The sequence below is a fragment of the Myxocyprinus asiaticus genome, chromosome 3, assembly GCF_019703515.2.
Source record: "Myxocyprinus asiaticus isolate MX2 ecotype Aquarium Trade chromosome 3, UBuf_Myxa_2, whole genome shotgun sequence".
In the NCBI taxonomy this organism is placed as follows: domain Eukaryota; kingdom Metazoa; phylum Chordata; class Actinopteri; order Cypriniformes; family Catostomidae; genus Myxocyprinus; species Myxocyprinus asiaticus.
The window spans coordinates 61,299,584-61,318,344 of NC_059346.1; the positions used below are offsets into that span (position 1 = coordinate 61,299,584).

The 18,761-nt window shown below is 38.4% G+C and overlaps 1 protein-coding gene across 3 annotated transcripts in view; it reads left to right on the forward strand.

The window, feature by feature from the left end:
• Positions 1-18,761, forward strand: part of LOC127426290 (translation initiation factor eIF-2B subunit alpha-like) — a 63,415-nt gene that overhangs the window by 23,562 nt on the left and 21,092 nt on the right. For 2 of the 3 annotated variants that reach the window (XM_051673008.1, XM_051673024.1), the window contains exons 4-6: positions 1,979-2,095; positions 2,238-2,350; positions 15,411-15,479. In XM_051673008.1, the coding sequence (XP_051528968.1) occupies positions 1,979-2,095; positions 2,238-2,350; positions 15,411-15,479 (299 nt within the window). The remainder of the gene's footprint in view (positions 1-1,978; positions 2,096-2,237; positions 2,351-15,410; positions 15,480-18,761) is intronic. The other variant, XM_051673015.1, reaches the window with a different exon arrangement.

The window sequence follows — 18,761 nt, forward strand, 5'->3', positions numbered from 1 at the left end:
CCCAATCGCTTCCACTTTGTTATAATACCACTGACAGTTGACTGTGGAATATTTAGTAGCGAGGAAATTTCACGACTGGACTTGTTGCACAGGTGGCATCCTATCACAGTACCACGCTGGAATTCATTGAGCTCCTGAGAGCGGCCCATTCTTTCACAAATGTTTGTAGAAGCAGTCTGCATGCCTAGGTGCTTCATTTTATACACCTGTGGCCATGGAAGTGATTGGAACACCTGAATTCAATTATTTGGATGGGTGAGCGAATACTTTTGGCAATAAAGTGTATATGTGTATATATATGTGTGTGTGTGTGGAAAACATATCTTGAGTATTTTAAACATGCATATACCTTGTTTTGCTGATAAGCAGTGTTACAAGTTCTAAGGCCTTGTTGAATATGTTCCCCAGACTGTTTCATTAAAAGAATCTGTGATACGTGATTTATTTTGAGATTGTGTGGGTTTGTTCTGTATGGGCATACAGTATTAATTTTATTTGTTCAGGTCTTTAAAAAGGTCTTAGTCTTAAATTTGATTTTAAAAGCCCTACAGCAACCCTGTTTATCTTTTATTTGACTTGATTGTGTCATTATTAGCCTATATTGCATTATTACGCATAGTCCACCTGCAATGCAAAATAAACACTGAAATGAGATGACCGGATATTTTCCAATATGTACGGAAAACATTATCATTTCCCGACACGTTGGCCAGCACCAAATATTCTTTGTGGAAACTCTGATCCATATGAATGGAAATCGAATCGGAATCGAATCTGATCTGGAAATCTGTATCGGCCCTATTGAAAAGCAAATAGGAGGCCCACACTTTGTTTACTGGCTGTTTTCAGATTCAGCATCTTTGTGTTTGCCAAAAAAAATTTGGACACATAAAATTGTGCCTATGTATGAATTTCTTTACAAAACTACATTTTTAATTTATAAAAGTTTAAATGGATGAAAGAGCTGCCAAGGAGTGACCAACACACATGAGAACTCTATACTGGTTGAAAAGCATACCAGGTGGATACGTCATGAAGTTGGTTGGTTAAGTGGGCAGAGCTGTAATCTAGGCAAAGTGTGGCTACTTTGAACAAACTAAAATGTAACATTTTTTATATTACATAGTTTTGAACTTATTTTGTTAGGACATAATTTTCATGCTTCCATTTGTATTATATCATAGTTTTGATGACTTTTATTCTAAAACGTTGAAAATAGTACAGAATGAGTTGGTGTTTTCCAGCTTCTGACTAGAACCAATTAAGTTGGTTAAAGGAATAGTTCACCCAAATATGAAAATTCTCAACCATGTGTCGTTCCAAACCCATATGACTTTGTTTCTTATGCAAAACACACACACACATGCACACACAAAAAAAATTAATACAATGGCAGTTAATAGGGATAGTTGATACTCACTTTTTTAAGCTTAAGAAAAGGCCCAAAAGTATATTAAAAGTAGTCCATGTGACTTGTTTGTCATACCTGCTACAGGAAGTTAGTAGTTGAAATGTGTAAACTGTTATTTTGAAGAATTCTTATAGTATTTAAAGGGATGGTCACACTACACTTTGAGTTGGCAAAATTATTTTGGACACTGCAAATAAATAACAAATAGCAAATAATATTATAATGTTAAAATATACTGTCTACTCACTTTCCTGCAACAATAAAAATGCAGCTTTAAAAATATGTATTATTTGTATTAAGCCAAGAGGTCTGTGTGTGACATTTCGATCTTCTATTGGTCACACGTTATCTTGTCATAAAAATTGGCAGGTCAGACTTCACCACTTGAACTCGAACTTTTGTGCACAGCAGAATGCGAAGTTTCTCAGATGAGCTTGCGTTTGTGGTGTCCCCACTTTTGGATACATTTGAATGAAAGTGAATTGTTGAATCGTGAAGTGTAGAGTGGCTGCACCTTTAGAAAGGATTGTTAGTAGTGCTTTAAATTGTCACTCCCTTTTTTCACAGGATCTTTCACAGTGTAAAAATGTGATGATAGAGAGAGGTGAACTCTTCTTAAAGAAAATATCCCTCTCTAGGGGTAAAGTGGCTAAACTTTGTCACACCTTTGTCAAAGATGGAGCTGTAAGTATACTAGTAGTTCCTAAAATGATCCCAGGGAAAATGCATTTCTGATCTGACCCAATATGATGAATTAAGTCTTATTTTGGAGACATGCTGAGCATTAATTTACTTTAATCCTTTTGTTTCTGCTTTCCATTTGCAGAAAATCCTGACACACTCCTCATCTAGAGTGGTGTTAAAGGTTCTGGAAAATGCTGCAGCTGATAACAAACGTTTTACAGTATATGTCACCGAATCACAACCAGATTCAGCAGGGTAAGTCTTCATTATACTGCTTGAGTATGTGATGCTATTAATTTTCTAGAGAGGTCTTGCAATGAAACTACCTGGAATTTCCTATAAACCTTAAGTCACTGATTGTACAGATTTGTACACTATTGCCATGTAGTGTCAATAAGATTTTCAGAATAAAATTTTTTTTTTGAGAATGATCTTATTATAGGCCTTTTACCAAAATATTGTAAAAAAAAAAATAAAAAAAAGCATAATTAAATGTGTAATATTGCGTGAAAAAGTAGAAAGGAGTCTCAGAGATACTATCGATGAGAACAGACAAAGTGTGTGTGAAAGCGGGGTATATATGCAATCCTTGATTAGCCACTAATGATATGCAGGTGCGTGTAATCAGAACTCAGGGGAGAGTGGGCACTGATGGCAGTGAGGGAGAGAGAGAGAGACCGGTGGATCCGTGACAAAAGGTGCACGATTGAGATATATTAGTATTATAATATATTATTATTATTATTAACATTTGTTTACAAATTATAATAGTATTTAAGTTGAATGGGTTCCAAAAAATAACCGTGTGAATGAAAAGTGAGCTGATATCTTACAACTAAATTGAACAAAAGTCTAGATACAAGTTGAATTTTTTTTTGAAAACAAATAAATAAAAAAACGGCTTCCTTTCTACAGATGACTTATACTGGAATTACTGTTAATTTTGCTGCCACATTATCCAGTATACTAGTTAACAATAAAGTTTTCTTAATAAGCTATACATTTATATTGAAATAATGTGTAGTTAGAGGTTTGTGTTTCTTTACATATTAAAGAGTACACCCAATTAGATCCACACAATAATGTAAAGATATTCTAAACTGATTATGCAAAAAAACAACATTGGTTTCGGATTTCCGATATCGGAATCGGATCGGAAGAGAAAAAGTGGTATCGGTGCATCCCTAGTTTTATACCTATAAAACGTGTATGGTGCCATATTAATGTATGAACATACTTTACATACAGTGGTGTGAAAAAGTGTTTGCCCCTTCCTGATTTCTTATTTTTTTGCATGTTTGTCACACTTAAATGTTTCAGATCATCAAACAAGTTTCAATATTAGTCAAAGATAACACAAGTAAACACAAAATGCAGTTTTTAAATGAAGGTTGTTATTATTAAGGGAAAACAAAATCCAAACCTACATGGCCCTGTGTGAAAAAGTGATTGCCCCCTAAACCTAATAACTGGTTGGGCCACCCTTAGCAGCAACAACTGCAATCAAGCGTTTGCGATAACTTGCAATGAGTCTTTTACAGCGCTGTGGAGGAATTTTGGCCCACTCATCTTTGCAGAATTGTTGTTATTCAGCCACATTGGAGGGTTTTCGAGCATGAACTGCCTTTTTAAGGTCATGCCACAGCATCTCAATAGGATTCAGGTCAGGACTTTGACTAGGCTACTCCAAAGTCTTCATTTTGTTTTTCTTCAGCCATTCAGAGGCGGACTTGCTGGTGTGTTTTGGATCATTGTCCTGCTGCAGAACCAAAGTTCGCTTCAGCTTGAGGTCACGAACAGATGGCCGGACATTCTCCTTCAGGATTTTTTGGTAGACAGCAGAATTCATGGTTCCATTTATCACAGCAAGTCTTCCAGGTCCTGAAGCAGCAAAACAGCCCCAGACCATCACACTACCACCACCATATTTTACTGTTGGTATGATGTTCTTTTTCTGAAATGCGGTGTTACTTTTACGCCAGATGTAATGGGACACACACCTTCCAGAAAGTTCAACTTTTGTCTCGTCAGTCCACAGAGTATTTTCCCAAAAGTCTTGGGGATCATCAAGATGTTTTCTGGCAAAAATGAGATGAGCCTTAATGTTCTTTTTGCTCAGCAGTGGTTTTCGTCTTTGAACTCTGCCATGCATGCCATTTTTGCCCAGTCTCTTTCTTATGGTGGAGTCATGAACACTGACCTTAACTGAGGCAAGTGAGGCCTGCAGTTCTTTGGATGTTGTTGTGGGGTCTTTTGTGACCTCTTGGATGAGTCGTCGCTGCGCTCTTGGGGTAATTTTGGTCGGCCGGCCACTCTTGGAAAGGTTCACCACTGTTCCATGTTTTCGCCGTTTGTGGATAATGGCTCTCACTGTGGTTCTCTGGAGTCCCAAAGCTTTAGAAATGGCTTTATAACCTTTTCCAGACTGATAGATCTCAATTACTTTCCTTCTCATTTGTTCCTGAATTTCTTTGGATCTCGGCATGATGTCTAGCTTTTGAAGATCTACTTCACTTTGTCAGGCAGGTCCTATTTAAGTGATTTCTTGATTGAGAACAGGTGTGGCAGTAATCAGGCCTGGGTGTGGCTAGAGAAATTGAACTCCGGTGTGATAAACCACAGTTAAGTTATGTTTTAACAGGTGGGGCAAACACTTTTTCACACAGGGCCATGTAGGTTTGGATTTTGTTTTCCCTTAATAATAACAACCTTCATTTAAAAACTGCATTTTGTGTTTACTTGTGTTATCTTTGACTAATATTGAAACTTGTTTGATGATCTGAAACATTTAAGTGTGACAAACATGCAAAAAAATAAGAAATCAGGAAGGGGGCAAACACTTTTTCACACCACTGTACATATGATGTTTACATTGCAAAGCCATTAAAATAATCATTAAATGATGTACAGAAGAGGTCTGCAACCTTTTGACATGAAATGCCATTTTTAATTTTCCATATCCCCTCAAAAAAGATAAAAGATAGATAGACAGACAGACAGACAGACAGCCTACTGATATGACTTCATCTGATGTGAGTCACTCATGTGAGTGATCATGATTTTATACTTTTCATGATTTTATATATTTTAAATATTTTGAAATTACTGTTTAATTCTTTAAGAATAAAACTTTGTAATTAGGAAAACATTTCTAAGTGGACTTTAAACTAAACAAAAATACATACTTCTGTCTCTCACTATCGCTCGCATGTAAGTGAATAATTATTACAAGTGTTGGGCCTAATGTATTCAGACAGAAGACAAAGGCAGGCCTTACACAGTCGTAAAACCTAACCCAGCCCCCACACACCAAGTCGTAAATCTTACTGATAAAAATCGCGCCAAAATCAAACAAAGGGAGTCCAAAACGGACTACAAATCCCATGAAGCCTTGCTCACTAAAGGATCGAACTCTCAACTCCTATTGGATGAGGCACACAACAGAACGTCCCTCAAACCATGACATCATCAGGAGTAGAAATACCTCTGAAATGCTTCCGGGATTTGCTTCCAGCAACTTTGTTCGCCGAGTATAGACGTAGCTCATCGCTACTCTCAGGTGCAACCTTGTGGCACAAGGAAGTAACGTCCGACTTGAAACTGTGGCCATACAATCTCCATCTCACTGGACGAGTTGAGATTACTCTGTGTTCAATCCGCATCTTCATCCGTTTGCCTGCAGAAGTGAGATTAAAGATTTCTCTTCCATCTTCAGTCAAGTCGACATTTCTGAGTTCTCCGCCAGCCCGCCGAGAATCAACAGCCGTGCCCGCCAACAGAGCGAGGAAACGGCCTCCCGTCATCACTCGAGCCTCAAGGAACCGGGTCGGAGTTAAAGGACGGAGGAACACACATTCTGCATCCTCATGCGATTCAAGTAAGAGGTTTACGTCTGGGCAGAGATAGAATATTATAGTGTGTTATTCTTGTGTTTCAAGGTTTTTGCTTGTACAGTTTACGGACCGCCATGTCCGCTTATTATTAATACTCAGGGTATTCATTATAACAAATTTGTTTTGCTGTATTGTGGTCCAACCAAATTGAACTGTTGTGCATTTTCGCCATCGTGGGTGAGACCGGCAAACTGAGTTTATCCATTAAAGAGTCAAGGAACACGGGACTGTTTACGAGCCGTCCACCATGTCTCTGAGCGATAAACTAACAGCTGCTTTCTCTCCCACGATCGCGAAATTGGCTTTAGGGCCGTCACTTAATTCTCTCTCGTACTAACCACACACACCCACACATGCGACCCCTCACAAACACACACACCCTCATGTGTTATAGGATTATTTTGATTTCCATATCTAATCATATCACTGTTTAGTTTGTAGTCGTAAGTCGTAAGTTTATTGACTGCATTGTATTAATTATTAATTGATATTACTGCATAAATAAACTTTGTTTATATTACAGAGAGAAGTGTTTTGGTTTTGTTTTGCATACGCCTGTGTCATGCTGACGGGATGTCAGTGCTCGGATTCAAACCTTCATTCATTGTTTTTTTTTCCCGAAAATCGATATTCTTCGGATGTCGACTTTCCTAAGAAAACAATCTAATACGAGACCGTTTTACTATCTGGTTATTAGTCCCTGATTCCAGGGTGGTGCCCCGTCAATGTTAATCCTTATTAATATTCTGTTGATTTTTGATAATTGATAATTATCTTTGATGATTGTTGAATTTGAATGATCAATAAGCTAGTTAATTTTAATTAATGTTTCATCGATGTTAACAATTAATGATTATCTTTGATAATTGTTGATTTAAAGGATTAGAAAAGCTAACATTGATTCTCATCAATGTTCTATTGATTTTAATAATTAATAATTATCTTTGATAATTATTAATTATTGCTAATAACCAAACCCACTCCTAAACGTAGCGCACTACATTTACTGGAGCCCCATATGAGGTTTTAATGAGTTAGATTCAATTAATTAATTTAAATATTAATTAATAACTAAAGAAATAATTATTAATTATTTCTGATAGTAACACTGATCTAAACAACCAGTAAAGCCACAAGTGCCAATGGTGGATCAAACAATAATTTGCGGACCCCCTGTGATTCCACCCCCTGTTGAAGACCCTTGAGTTAAATCATATTTTAAGACAGGATTTACCAACAAAGATATCCTAACTGGTCTTTGGTAAATCAGCACAGAGTAGAAAATTTTATTTATTCAGGAGAAAGAACCTGCTGAGTATTGTAAAGAAGACCAAAGAGCAGATGAGAATTTCACAGACTGGCAGGTTTATTCAAAACAAACAGCACTGAAAAAAAGGCAGTGAGAAATATTTTATTACATTACAACTTTATTCTCAATATCTTAGATATTTTTTTATTTTTTATGTGGCACTAAAACACTATCATAGATTTGTAACAGTAATTACTTAAAGGTAATGTTTAAGAACATAAAGATTTTGTTTTCGGTTCTTCAGATGGATATGTGGGTTTGTAAAATTATTATAATTCTTTTTTTTTTTTATGATATTGAATTATTTGGAGTCATCAGAGAGGGAATTAGCCGCTAATCCGCCCACGACCAAAGTTGATTTGGAACGTGTTCTTGAAAAGCTTGAAGATCTTGAGAATAGAAGCCGCAGGAATAACATTCGAATTGTTGGAATTCCTGAGCATGTGGAGGGCAGAGATATGGTGAAATTCCTAGACGAGCTTTTCCCAAGTCTGCTCGACATAACAGGCCATAAACTGGAAATCGAGTGAGCTCACAGAGTCCCAGCTCACAGATCTGCTGAGGGAGAAAGGCCCTGATTGATTCTGGCCCAATTTTTGAGATCATCCGAATAAGATCTTGTGTTGCGCCAGGCAAGGAGCAAAGGAAAGCTGTCTTGGAAGAATTACAATATTTTCTTGTTCTCGGACATTGTGAACTCGACGAGAGAAACGCGATCAGTTTAAGGAATGCAAGAAACTCTTTCATCAGCGGAAGATCACTTTTGCTCTGATGTTTCCGGCCAGACTGAGAATAAACACCAAGGACAGCAGCAAAGTATTTACATGTCCCGATCAGGCAATGTCTTTTATTAAAACAATGGGTGAGTAACCATTGGGTGGATTGACTCACTGTACATACTCCTGGCTTTCGGATGAAGCTGGGCGCCATTTTTGTTTCTTTTTGCTTTGGCTCAGACAAGTGGCTGGAGTTGTTTTGTTTTGTGGATTAACACTTTTCCTTAAAGAAACTTTTGCATTGACAGAAGATCACTTTTACAATGAATTTCCTTGGCAGATTGAGAATAGACACTACGGATAACCGCAAAATATCAACATGCCCACAGAAAGGATGTCTTTTATAAAGTTGGCGGACTGTTTAAATCATGGGATATACTTTTATGCGGCCTCTGAGTGAATTGACTCTTGACCATCCGAGGAACCGGGATGCGTGTTTCATTTCCTTTTGTGCTGGTTCCGCCTAGCGGTTGGAGTTTGTTTTGTTAACACTTCTTCGGAACAGTTATGGATGAATATGTCAGTTCCTTTGCTTATGCCTCCTGTTGGCTGGAGTATGATATGTGGAGTATTTTCATGGGACATTGGAATGATTACATCATCTGCTGCACTCATCAGCTGGCTCACTGAAGATTCGTTTGTCTGTCCGGTTGGACAGCCGTCTTTATATCGTCTGGAATTTGTTTTGTGAAGGAACACACCTTCGAGACAGTTTTGTGAATGAGTCTACACGTTCTTTGTGTTTATTCTGCCTATTGGCTGGTGTTTGTTTTACAAAATGTTTGATGTTATGTAATTTTGCCTTACAAATTTGTGAGGCAAAGTTGAGCAATCCGATGGCAAAGTTGTCGCGGGGGCTCTCGTATGCGTACATGGACTCTTTGAGTTTAAAGGGATTGACGCCGGTTGGCACTTTCGTGCGCGGGGTTAATGCGCACGTTTATCTTTTTTCTGTTTGTTTTGTACAGGGGGAAGTTCGGGGTTTTATTGTTGCATTAATGTTGAAATGTGGTCTTCATAATTTTGTTTTTGGCACACAATTAATTTGTTCTATTATATCAAAATGTCGAATGTTAATATGAGTGTACTATCTCTCTCCACATGGAATGTGAATGGGTTGGGGCACACCATAAAAAGAAGGAAGGTTATTTCTTTTCTTAAACGTAAGAAATATGATATAGTGTTTCTTCAAGAAACGCATCTTTCCCCGCAGGAAGCTGAAAAATTTGGGAAGATATGGGGTGGACATGTTTTCTTTAGTGCTATCTCAAGTAAGAGCAAGGGAGTCATTATATTGGTAAATAAACATCTACAATTCAAATGTCTCAAACAGATTAAAGATAAATTAGGGAGAGTCATTATTGTTTCAACAGAAATTCAGGGGCAAAATCTGATTTTGGCTAATATTTACACACCTAACGCTGATGATCAGGGCTTTTTTATAGATCTTGAAGGGATGTTGCAAGTCGCTGGCACCCCTCATGATATAATTTTGGGAGGAGACTTTAATCTTTTGATGGACTCAGTCCTTGATCATAGTGAAACAAAAGTGTGTAAGCTCCCTAGAGCAACATTGACGCTTCACAGGATGTGTAAAAATCTTGGTCTTACAGATATTTGGAGACTTTTGAACCCATCTGGTAGAGACTATACATTTTATTTTTTTCATCAGTCCATAAGATGTTTTCTAGAATAGATTTTTATTTTTATTTTTTTGATATCCAGATCCCTCATTTCATCTGTTGTTGATTGCTCAATTGGAAACATTTTAGTCTCGGATCACGCCCTGGTGAGTTTAGAGGTGTTGCCACATATAGAGAAAAATAAATCATATAGTTGGCGCCTTAATGGATCCCTTTTGCAAAATCCTGATTTCCAACAAATGTTAAAGACTGAAATCAGTGTTTATATGGAGACCAACTGGTCCTCAGTATCCTCTGTGGGCATTGCTTGGGAGGCACTTAAGATGGTTCTTAGGGGTTGGATCATACAGTATGCCTCATTCATCAAAAAATCCAAAGCACGAGAATTTGTGGAGCTGGAAGGAAATATTAAAAGTGCAGAGGCAGAGCTGAAGCGCCGTATGTCATCTGATGGCCTCAGAGAATTGACCCGATTGAAATATAGATATAATACTATTTTGTCACAGAAAGTGGAGTTTTGGTTATTCAGGGCAAGACAGTCATACTTTGAGTCGGGTGACAAAGCAGGGAAGCAGTTGGCTAGATATATAAAGCAGAGAGAGTCTCTTTCTATCATTCCCTCAGTGAAATCTGCTGGTGGTGAAATTTTTACCTCAGCCATTGATATAAATAATGCCTTTAAAGAGTTCTACCTTGATCTTTATAGTTCCACGTCTTCATCTACTGATGAAGATATTAAAAACTTTGTGGAACCATTAGATCTTCCTAAACTGAAGACTGAACAAAAAAACTCTCTTGATTCTGAGATAACCTTGGAGGAGCTTGACAAGGTAATTAAGTCCCTACCTACAGGCAAGGCTCCGGGGCCATATGGTTTTGCCACAGAATTTTTTAGATCCTATGCTTACAGAACTGGCTCCACTTTTGTTAGAAGTTTATACTGAATCATTAAAGAATGGCAAGCTTCCTCCAACCATGACACAAGCCCGGATCAATCTGATTCTTAAAAAGGACAAAGATCCATGCGAGTGTAAAAGTTACCGTCCAATCTCCCTGATCCAACTAGATGTAAAAATGTTGTCAAAAATTTTGGCTAACCGATAAAGTAAGGTTATGACATCTCTTATACATACAGATCAGGTGGGGTTTATTCGGGGCTGCAGCTCTTCTGATAACAGTATGCGTCTCATCAATATCATATGGTCAGTAGCGAATGATCAGTCTCCGGTCGTTGCCATCTTACTTGATGCTGAAAAGGCGTTTGATGTGGTAGAATGGGATTATCTTTTTAAGATTTTGGAAATGTTTGGGTTCAGGAGTACATTTATTGGTTGGATTAAGTTACTTTTATGTAACCCTGTAGCAGCGGTACAAACAAATGGATTAATTTCAGATTATTTTACTCTGGATAGGGGCACTCTGCAGGGTTGCCCTCTTTCCCCATTATTGTTCTGTCTTGCCCTGGAACCATTAGCAGCCGCGATAAAAAAGGTGGATGATTTTCCAGGGGTGGTTGCGGGAGGTGTGGCGCATAAGCTTCTGCTTTACGCAGATGATATTTTATTATTTGTCTCTGAACCTACTAGATCTATGCCTTGCCTTCACAGAATTATTAATTCCTTTTCCAAGTTCTCAGGATACAAATTCAATTGGTCTAAATCCGAAGCTTTGGCTCTGACAGTGTACTGTCCAGTAACGGCTTTCCAGCCGGGTGCCTTCCAGTGGCCCAAACAGGGCATTACGTTTTTGTTTTTTTGGGTATTTTGGGTATTTTATTCCCAGCAAATTTGTCTGATTTAGTTAGTGTTAATTTTGACCCTTTAATAAAAAGGTTTTCGAGCGATGTGGGCAGGTGGGCTTCATTACATTTATCGATGATTGGGAAGGTTAATGTTATTAAAATGAATTGAATTGTATTCCAAAATTTAACTACCTGCTACAATCTCTCCCTGTAGATGTCCCCCTCTCTTATTTCAAGCAATTTGATAGCATAGCGAAGTCCTTCACTTGGAATGGTAAACGTCCCAGATTGCATTTTAATAAGTTACATAGGCCGATAGACAAGGTGGGCTAGGCCTACCCAAGATTTTGTTTTATTACTATGCGTTCAGTCTCAAACATTTGGCTCATTGGTCACTTCCACCTGAGAGAACCCCTTCCTGGTTTGTTATTGAACAGGCAGTTCTTGCCCCTATTTCGCCATTACAAAGCATCTCTATCAAACTAATCGGAAAAGTTAAGCTACACTCCGTTATTTCGCATTTACACTCGGTATGGACTAAAGTGTCCAGATTGTTTAAATAGGACACTTTTTTAAATGTTGCCTCGAGCATATGGCAGAACCCAACATTGTGTATTGGCAAGTCCCCTTTCTGCTGGCCAGAGTGGATTGTGAGGGGGGTTGCTACACTCGGTGACCTATATGAAAGTGGAGTGTTGAGATCGTTTGAAAACTTGGTCCAACATTTTGGGATCCCCAGACCTCAGTTTTATAGGTATTTACAACTGCGCCACCTGCTTTGTACTATTTTTGGGAGTAGCACACACCCCCCTAAAGAGGCAGATGGTTTGGGAGAGGTGATTGCGCCTTTTGGAAAAGGTCATGAGGCATCAGTGTACTACTCCCTGTTAATTCAGAGTCTGGGGGACGGAGCCTTAAAATGTTGTGTGTGTGTATGTGTATATATATATATATATATATATATATATATATATATATATATATATACACACAGGTGCTGGTCATATAATTAGAATATCATCAAAAAGTTGATTTATTTCACTAATTCCATTCAAAAAGTGAAACTTGTATATTATATTCATTCATTACACACAGACTGATATATTTCAAATGTTTATTTCTTTTAATTTTGATGATTATAACTGACAACTAAGGAAAATCCCAAATTCAGTATCTCAGAAAATTAGAATATTACTTAAGACCAATACAAAGAAAGGATTTTTACAAATCTTGGCCAACTGAAAAGTATGAACATGAAAAGTATGAGCATGTACAGCACTCAATACTTAGTTGGGGCTCCTTTTGCCTGAATTACTGCAGCAATGCGGCGTGGCATGGAGTCGATCAGTCTGTGGCACTGCTCAGGTGTTATGAGAGCCCAGGTTGCTCTGATAGTGGCCTTCAGCTCTTCTGCATTGTTGGGTCTGGCATATCGCATCTTCCTCTTCACAATACCCCACAGATTTTCTATGGGGTGAAGGTCAGGCGAGTTTGCTGGCCAATTAAGAACAGGGATACCATGGTCCTTAAACCAGATACTGGTTGCTTTGGCACTGTGTGCAGGTGCCAAGTCCTGTTGGAAAATGAAATCTGCATCTCCATAAAGTTGGTCAGCAGCAGGAAGCATGAAGTGCTCTAAAACTTCCTGGTATACGGCTGCGTTGACCTTGGACCTCAGAAAACACAGTGGACCAACACCAGCAGATGACATGGCACCCCAAACCATCACTGACTGTGGAAACTTTACACTGGACCTCAAGCAACGTGGATTGTGTGCCTCTCCTCTCTTCCTCCAGACTCTGGGACCCTGATTTCCAAAGGAAATGCAAAATTTACTTTCATCAGAGAACATAACTTTGGACCACTCAGCAGCAGTCCAGTCCTTTTTGTCTTTAGCCCAGGCGAGACGCTTCAGACGCTGTCTGTTGTTCAAGAGTGGCTTGACACAAGGAATGCGACAGCTGAAACCCATGTCTTGCATACGTCTGTGCGTAGTGGTTCTCCCCCACATTTTTGAAAGGGTTTTGTTTCACAATCCTCTCCAGGGTGCGGTTATCCCTATTGCTTGTACACTTTTTTCTACCACATCTTTTCCTTCCCTTCGCCTCTCTATTAATGTGCTTGGACACAGAGCTCTGTGAACAGCCAGACTCTTTTGCAATGACCTTTTGTGTCTTGCCCTCCTTGTGCAACATGTCAATGGTCGTCTTTTGGACAACTGTCAAGTCAGCAGTCTTCCCCATGATTGTGTAGTGTACAGAACTAGACTGAGAGACCATTTAAAGGCCTTTGCAGGTGTTTTGAGTTAATTAGCTGATTAGAGTGTGGCACCAGGTGTCTTCAATATTGAACATTTTCACAATATTCTAATTTTCTGAGATACTGAATTTGGGATTTTCCTTAGTTGTCAGTTATAATCATCAAAATTAAAAGAAATAAACATTTGAAATATATCAGTCTGTGTGTAATGAATGAATATAATATACAAGTTTCACTGTTTGAATGGAATTAGTGAAATAAATCAACTTTTTGATGATATTCTATTTATATGACCAGCACCTATATATATATATGTGTGTGTGTGTGTGTGTGTGTGTGTGTGTGTGTGTGTGTGTGTGTGTGTTTCTTGTTATTATAAGATTTAATAAAAAAATGTTAATTACAAAAAACGAAATTGTATCACCACTAATGTTAGTTTAAGATAAATTGCAAATTTTGTGTGCAGTATTTTAGCAAAATGTTTAATACCATGTCCTAACCAGGTGTGATGCAATAAAGTGTAAAGCAATAAAAACTTTTCCATGTTTATCTGATTTTTCATCCTTACCAGCTGCAACCGCATTAAATGGCAGGACATTTTGTCAGTCACTTCTGGCTTCTTTTTTTGCTGTGTTGCTCTGGGTAGCCCCCACTCCTACAATGAAATTTTTTATTGGTCCAAAATCATATACCACATAACTGAAATGTAAACATGAAATATGTTCTCTTTGGCTGTGATTGAGTGGTGTCGCACAGCATTTTCACATTCATTGTGGAAACGCAAACTGCTTGTTGCTTGAAACTTGTCACACCTGGTTTGGACACAGTGTAATATATGCTGTTCTAAATAAACTGGTAAAGGTTTAGAAACAAAACAGCTTTTTCAAACACAACATACACTGTAGCCTTCCTTCTGGCTCTTCTACCAGAGATGTTGAATACATTTGGGTAGCTTTCCTTTTCTCACCCATCATATTCATTCTATACAAACCCTATGGGATTGTGATCTGGAGACTGAGCAGATTAAGAATTTGGTTTGTTCTTGCTTTGTCAAGGTGTTGCAGCTAGGTTGTAATTTGGTATTCATTGTCATCTTAAAATTAAATATAAAATTTTAAACAGATGCCAGAGTATGCTATATTTAAAACTGCAATATATGTAACTAGATTTATAGTACTTGTTCACCAAACAGCCAGCCATCAGGCATAGCTAGAGAGAGTCAGTGAGTTATCTATTCTGCTATTGCATAAAATTCAGGAATCATGGTTTGACTCAGGCCACCACACAACTATGTTGGTAGATCCATTTTAGCTTCACTTAATATAGCACATTGGTTGAATGAAAGTGCTCTCTGTTGGCGAAAGGTCTATTGTGCTGATTATATTTGTCACAACAATAATTTAGACTGACAATTGCTATTTGACCATGTTTGTGGAATTAATTGGAAAGTGCATTATTAAAACATTATCTTCAAGTCACTAGTTTGGGACAGCAGTCGCTAAAATGTTGACACCAGTAAAACTGAATTTGAACATGATAGGAACTTTGTTACTAAATGCACATGTATTCATTATGCCATGTCTCTGAAGTATGCTTGTATGTTGGCTGAGCTTGCTATAGAAGTACGTATGTTTGTATTTGTGCATTGTCTACAGTATTAAATTTGTTTTGTGTGTTTTTTTTTTCCCTCTAAGTGAACTTATGGCTCAGAAACTACGCAGACTCAACATACCTGTCACAGTAGTGCTTGATGCTGCAGTCGGGTAAGTTATTATTATTATTATTATTTTATTTTTATTGTTACATCAAAATAACAATGAACCTCTTCACTGCTTAAACTCACATGACTCATTCATTCATTTGGGATTAAATTAAGAATCAAATTGATGGTTCCAAAACCTGGTTATCACAAAAATGTCAACAAGGAAAATATTTTTTTTTATTCTCTAGTACTTCCTGCTTTGCTACTGTATGGATGCTTTTGCTTATTGCTCTCTGCTTTGCTACCTTGCTTTTGCAGTTTAACCTCTAATTTTTATATCAGCAACTGCTGAACTCAGCACAGTGCTCAAACTACCACCCACACTAAAACCAGAGACTTTTGGGACTGAAATATTACTACAAAAATGGATTTTCTGTCAAAGCAGTCTACCAGCCTCTTACTACTGGCAGTTTACATTCCTGAAACAGGACAACATAGCTGCCTTCACACAGACAGATGAGAAAGAAAATGCCTCCTCACAGCCGAGCCCAGCACTCTGATAGTGGGTGACTCCATTATCAGAAATATTGGTGAAAGGGCTACCACTACTTGCTGCCTTCCTCAAGTTACGGTTTCTAATGTGAATAAGGAACTTTGGAACATTCTGATGAATCATAAGACTGTAAATCAGGTTATTATACATGTGGGGAAAAATTATATTCGGAAGGTGCAGTCTGAACTACTCAAGAGGAATTTCAAGTGGACCGCTCCCAGCCTGAGGAACAAATATGTTTTCTTGGTTGCTCAGTCTAAACACTTGGCTGCACAAAACCTGCCACATGAGAAGAATGAACTACATTGATAACTTCAATCTTTTCTGGAGTCAAAGAGAACTGTTTAAATCAGATGGCCTCCACTCAAACAAACTTGGTGCAAAAGTGCTAAAGGACAGTATCTACTTCTCCCTCCTCCTTCCATTTGGAACATGCACAAATCCATTAAACCTGGATGGCACACAAACACCACCGCAGGTCAGGATGACCAGAGGATCTCATTTCAGCATCTGGATGTATATTTGATTCACAAATCCCACAGTAACCAAATCCCCTCCCTCAGAGAGAACTCTACGGCCACTGTCACAACACCAGGGCGCACATTGTCCTTTTTCTACTCGCGATGAACAACAAACAACTGATAACAGCTCTCAGTGATATGTAGACAAATGTTTACAGAACAAGCGGGAACCCTGTAGCTTTTCCTATATCTGTTATGTTAAGTGATAGAAAGACTAAGGCAAGCTTAGTTAAGATGTATGGCAAACCTGTCTAATCTGTAGCCTATTGAACATCAGTTCGAGATTGCTGTGGGGCCAAAAACAGATACTGTAAACATCTGCACACTTAACAACAAGTAATTTTTAGTCAATGACCTCATCACCAAAAACAACCTGGATTTTATGTTTCTAAATTAAACTTTGCTAGATAACAACTGCAGTGCAACATTCCTATATGAATCAGTCCCTCTCAACTTTTTATGAGTGTCTGTAGAGCTGTGAGCAGAGGTGGAGGATTAGCTGCGATATTTAAAGATGTCTTTAAATGCAAGCAAGTGTCACTTGTTGACTGCTTGACCTTTGAATATCTAAGTATTGTACTAAAAGGTGCTCCACACATTCTATTTATTATTATTTATAGGCCTCCAAAATACTCTCCAGCCTTTGTTGATGATTTTACAGAACTGTTATCAGCAACTTGCTCTAAATTTTACTGTTTTGTTATTGCTGGGGATTTCAACATTCATATAGATCATCCTAAACACAACACTGCAAAAAGAACTCACAACAGTTTTAAACACTTTCGATCTGACTCAGCATGTAGAAGAACTCACACACAATTGTGGACACACTCTGGATCTGCTCATTAGTAAGGGTGTGAACATTTCATCCACTCTTATTAAGGACATAGCGCTATCTGATCATTTTTGTATTTTCTTTGAAATATTGATTTCTCCGTTACAGTACATCTGTCTCTGTCAAAAAGAGGTACATAAATGAGAATACTAGTGTGCAATTTATGAAGGCTGTATCTATGACACCAAGTATATCCACAGACTGTGTTGATGTTCTCTTCGCTAACTTTAACTCAGAAGTTAAAAATGCTATTGATGGCAGTGCTTCTGTAAAGGTCAGGAAGATTACTGAGAATTCAGGAGAAATGGGCAGGAGTAAAGACCTGAGCGACTTTGACAAGGGCCAAATTGTTATGGCCAGACAGCTGGGTCAGAGCATCTTTGAAATGGCAAGGCTTGTGGGGTGCTCCCGGTTAGCAGTGGTGAGTAGCTACCAACAGTGGTCAGAGGTGGCACAAACTGGTGACCAGGTGTTGGGCGCCCAAGGCTCATCGATGCACGAGGGCAACAAAGGCTATCCCGTCTGGTCTGAACTGACAGAAGGTCTGCTGTGGCACAAGTTACAGAAAATTTTAATTATGGTTACAGGGGGAATGTGTCACAACACACAGTGCATCGCACTTTGCTGCGTATGGGGCTGCGTAACCGCCGACCGGTCATAGTGCCCATGATGAACCCTGTCCACCATCGAAAGTGCCTACAATGGGCACGCAAGAATACTAGTGTGCAATTTATGAAGGCTGTATCTATGACACCAAGTATATCCACAGACTGTGTTGATGTTCTCTTCGATAACTTTAGCTCAGAAGTTAAAAATGCTATTGATGGCATTGCTTCTGTAAAGGTCAGGAAGATTACTGGCAGGCGTAAAGCATTATGGAGAAACACAACGGCAGTACAAAACATGAAAATACTGGAAAGCAGAACGAATGTGGTGGAAAACGAAACTTGAAGTCCATTATAACATCTATAAAGACAGCCTTCATGCTTTCAATTTGGAACTAGGTGCAACTAGGCAGACTTTCTTCTTAAACATTATAAACAGCTATATAAACAACACCTGCACTCTTTTTGCTACTGTAGAGAGACTAACAAACCCACCAGCACAGGTCCCTGTGAAATGCTGTCTGACAAATGATATTAAAATGGTGGTCAGCTCGTCCTCATGTTGCACTGAGGTCAAACACCACAAAACCCACCAAAAAAACGTCAGAAATTAGCCACTATGTCTGCTTTTGAGGCAATTGATGGCAAAACCCTGGAAGAAATAGTACAGCATCTTATAACGTTGACCTGCTATCTTGACACACTGCCCACATCATTTTTCAAAAATGCAATTAACTGTCTGGAAAAAGATCTGTTAGAAATTGTCAATGCCTCACTCCTTTCAGGCACGTTTCCGAAGTCCCTGAAAACTGCAGTTGTCAAGCCCCTT